This window comes from Pteropus vampyrus, unplaced genomic scaffold, assembly GCF_000151845.1.
Source record: "Pteropus vampyrus isolate Shadow unplaced genomic scaffold, Pvam_2.0 Scaffold89, whole genome shotgun sequence".
In the NCBI taxonomy this organism is placed as follows: domain Eukaryota; kingdom Metazoa; phylum Chordata; class Mammalia; order Chiroptera; family Pteropodidae; genus Pteropus; species Pteropus vampyrus.
In genome coordinates this window covers 5,263,311-5,266,013 of record NW_011888870.1, presented here as the reverse complement: position 1 = coordinate 5,266,013, position 2,703 = coordinate 5,263,311, and the positions used below count along the sequence as shown (strand labels likewise).

General features: G+C 39.0%; 1 protein-coding gene across 1 annotated transcript in view; it reads left to right on the top strand.

Moving 5' to 3' along the window:
* The window catches only part of CFAP58 (cilia and flagella associated protein 58), a 131,962-nt gene that overhangs the window by 77,093 nt on the left and 52,166 nt on the right, over window positions 1-2,703 (top strand). The window contains exon 15 of the mRNA XM_023532722.1: window positions 1,282-1,386. Within this exon, the coding sequence (XP_023388490.1) occupies window positions 1,282-1,386 (105 nt within the window). The remainder of the gene's footprint in view (window positions 1-1,281; window positions 1,387-2,703) is intronic.

Below are 2,703 nucleotides of genomic sequence, written 5' to 3'. Positions count from 1 at the left end.
ATTTTTATTTTATTTTTTTAATGAAGAAAACATTAAGGATAATGCATTATAAATTATTATATAAACATGAGGCCTGAATTTTAACAACATCTAGTCTTGCCAAGTGAATGTGTGCCAGATCTAGTCCCAATATATGGATATCAGTTGGCACTGCTCAGTATTTCTTAAGCAAAAGCAAAATTAATAGAATATCTTTCCCCCCCTCCCTTTTGGACCCTCCTCTATTCCTCTTTAAATGCCAAGAGGGGTGTAGTTTACAAAATAACAATAATACGGATGAGTCTGGGGAAGAAGAGCTGAAGATTTTAAATCCATTTATTGTCACTTTAGTTTATTACATGTGTTTTCAAGCAGATCTTTAAAGTTTCCAATTCCATGTCAATTTCTATTTAAAAAGCTAGGAAATAAAGACTTTGGGAGGCAGTTGAAAATTAGCTACTGGATTAATTCAAAATGTCAGTACAGTTGGAAGTGAGGCTTTGGCTTAAAGTCTACCGACAGGCTATCAATTTATAAGTGGAGATTTTGTTTGAATTGTACACAGATAGCTATTGAAGAAATATCAAAGTTTCACGGATTGATAACACTGTTTGAGAACTAAATCCATTGTCATGTTCTGCTGCCAATTATTAGCAGAAGTCCACATCCTGGAAACCTTCCCCATCATAGGCTGTAATGCATCTTCTTGTTGACAATTATCAAAGGAGAATCTTGGGGCTGAATGAATTAGGGAACCCTGTCTCATTCCTACGGAAATAAAGTGATGGTAGTGGAAGCTTCAGAGCATAGTAATTAAGAACCACAGGCTTTCGAACCTGGCATATCTGGACTGGAATCCAGCTCTGACCCTTACTAGTGCAGGCAGACTTAATCCTCTGAGCCTCAGTTGTCTTATCTGTGGCTGATGCTATCTCATAGGGCTGTCGTGTGGCTAAAATTGGATAATATATAAAAAGCACTTAGCATGGTGGCAAAGAATCAGATATCATGCACAGTAGCTATTATTGTTGCTGTTGTTATTAGTATTATTTCTCCTGGTGGAATAAACATATTCATTTTCTATTTATTGGCTAACTAGAACCAATAGATAAGACATCAGGCAAACATTTCGTTTTGATGACCATTCCATCTGTTACACTTTTCTTTTGGTTCCAATTCTCTCTGTACTGGGTCTGCACGTTTGCAGTATATTTTAATAAAACAATAATTATTTTGCATAGGGATCTCAGTGCTTTGAAACTGACGATAGCTCAGCCACTTTATTTTGTTCCCCTTGAACAGGCCAGTGACCCCAGTACCTTTGAGCTGATACAGAAAATTCACACCCTGCAGAAGCGTCTCATCAGCAAGACGGAAGAGGTGGTTGAGAAAGAGCTGCTCCTTCAGGTAGCATTTTCATTTTCTGTACTCATTGAACAAGTGTATTGTCTTAGGACTACCATCTCCAGGACCCTGTTTTCTAGAACTATTTGGCAGTGTTGCATACCCGATTTTCAACTGTAGATGGCAACAGTGACTCACACACAGAGAACAAACAACCTGATTAATTGGTCTTTTATGCTGCCATCACTGATATTTCAAGAATTCTGGAAAATGAGTTCAAGGCTAGGCTTACTACATTGGGTAGTGTGAGCTGCTCCCCTATCCCACCCCCATATCTCTATAGTTTTATCTGTCAGATTCTTTTAAATACTTTTCTTCATGTCTTCACATAATATGAAATGCCATGATTTTGATTTTGAAAATTAGCTTTTACAAAGAGCACAATATGTCCTCTTGAAGATTTGTGAGAGTGAAATAGAAGGAAAGATTTCTTTTTGAGGACTTTATGCAGTGAATTATTCTGGAGCAATCAGGAATGGTAACATTCTTTTAGGCCTATATCTTTGCAAGTTGTCATCACCATCATCACTATTATCATCATTATGCCGGATTCTGTGCTGATGGCTTTAGCGACCTTGTCTCAGTTCCTCTTCACAGTTCAGAGGGTGGGTGTTGTCATCCCCAATCAATGGTTGAGGAAGTCAGGTCCCAGGAGTTTAGTGTGGTAAAGAATGTAAATTCCGGTGTTAGATGGCCTGGGCTGGAATTCTGCCTCTGCCAATTTGTAGCTGTGTGAGGTTAACTTCTCTGCACCTGAGGTTCTTCATCTGCATTATGGGGTAATAATAGAACCTGTGAAAAGAGATGTTGTGAGGACCGAAAGAGGTTAGCATTATGCTTGGCACATTGTTAAGTGTCTAAACATTGGTAATTATTCTTATTATTTCTCATTCTGAAGCACATAAATGATCTCGGCCACTGGGTTACCATTAGTAAGAGTAGGATCTTCTGTCTATGAGCGAGGGGCATTTGCCCCTTCGCTTTACATTCTGCCTTAGAAAAGACTCCTTCCCTGATGTTGGCTAAACAGCAAGTAGCTTTCCAGAGCATCGCTATGCTGAGTGGCCGACAGGGATGTTCCTCTTCTCTTATAGAAGAACATAATGGTTAAGAGGGCCAGCTTCGGAGTCAGAAAGACCTGGTCTTGAATCAGCTCCAATACTTTATATTTCACAACTTGGGAAGAATTACATAAATTTTCCAAATCTCAGTTACTCCATCTGTTAATAACATCCAGTTTCATCATGGGAGGAAGATAATCCAGAGCACACAACTTGGATGTCCTGTTCTAAGGATAACCAGTTAGTGCATGGGCACTGG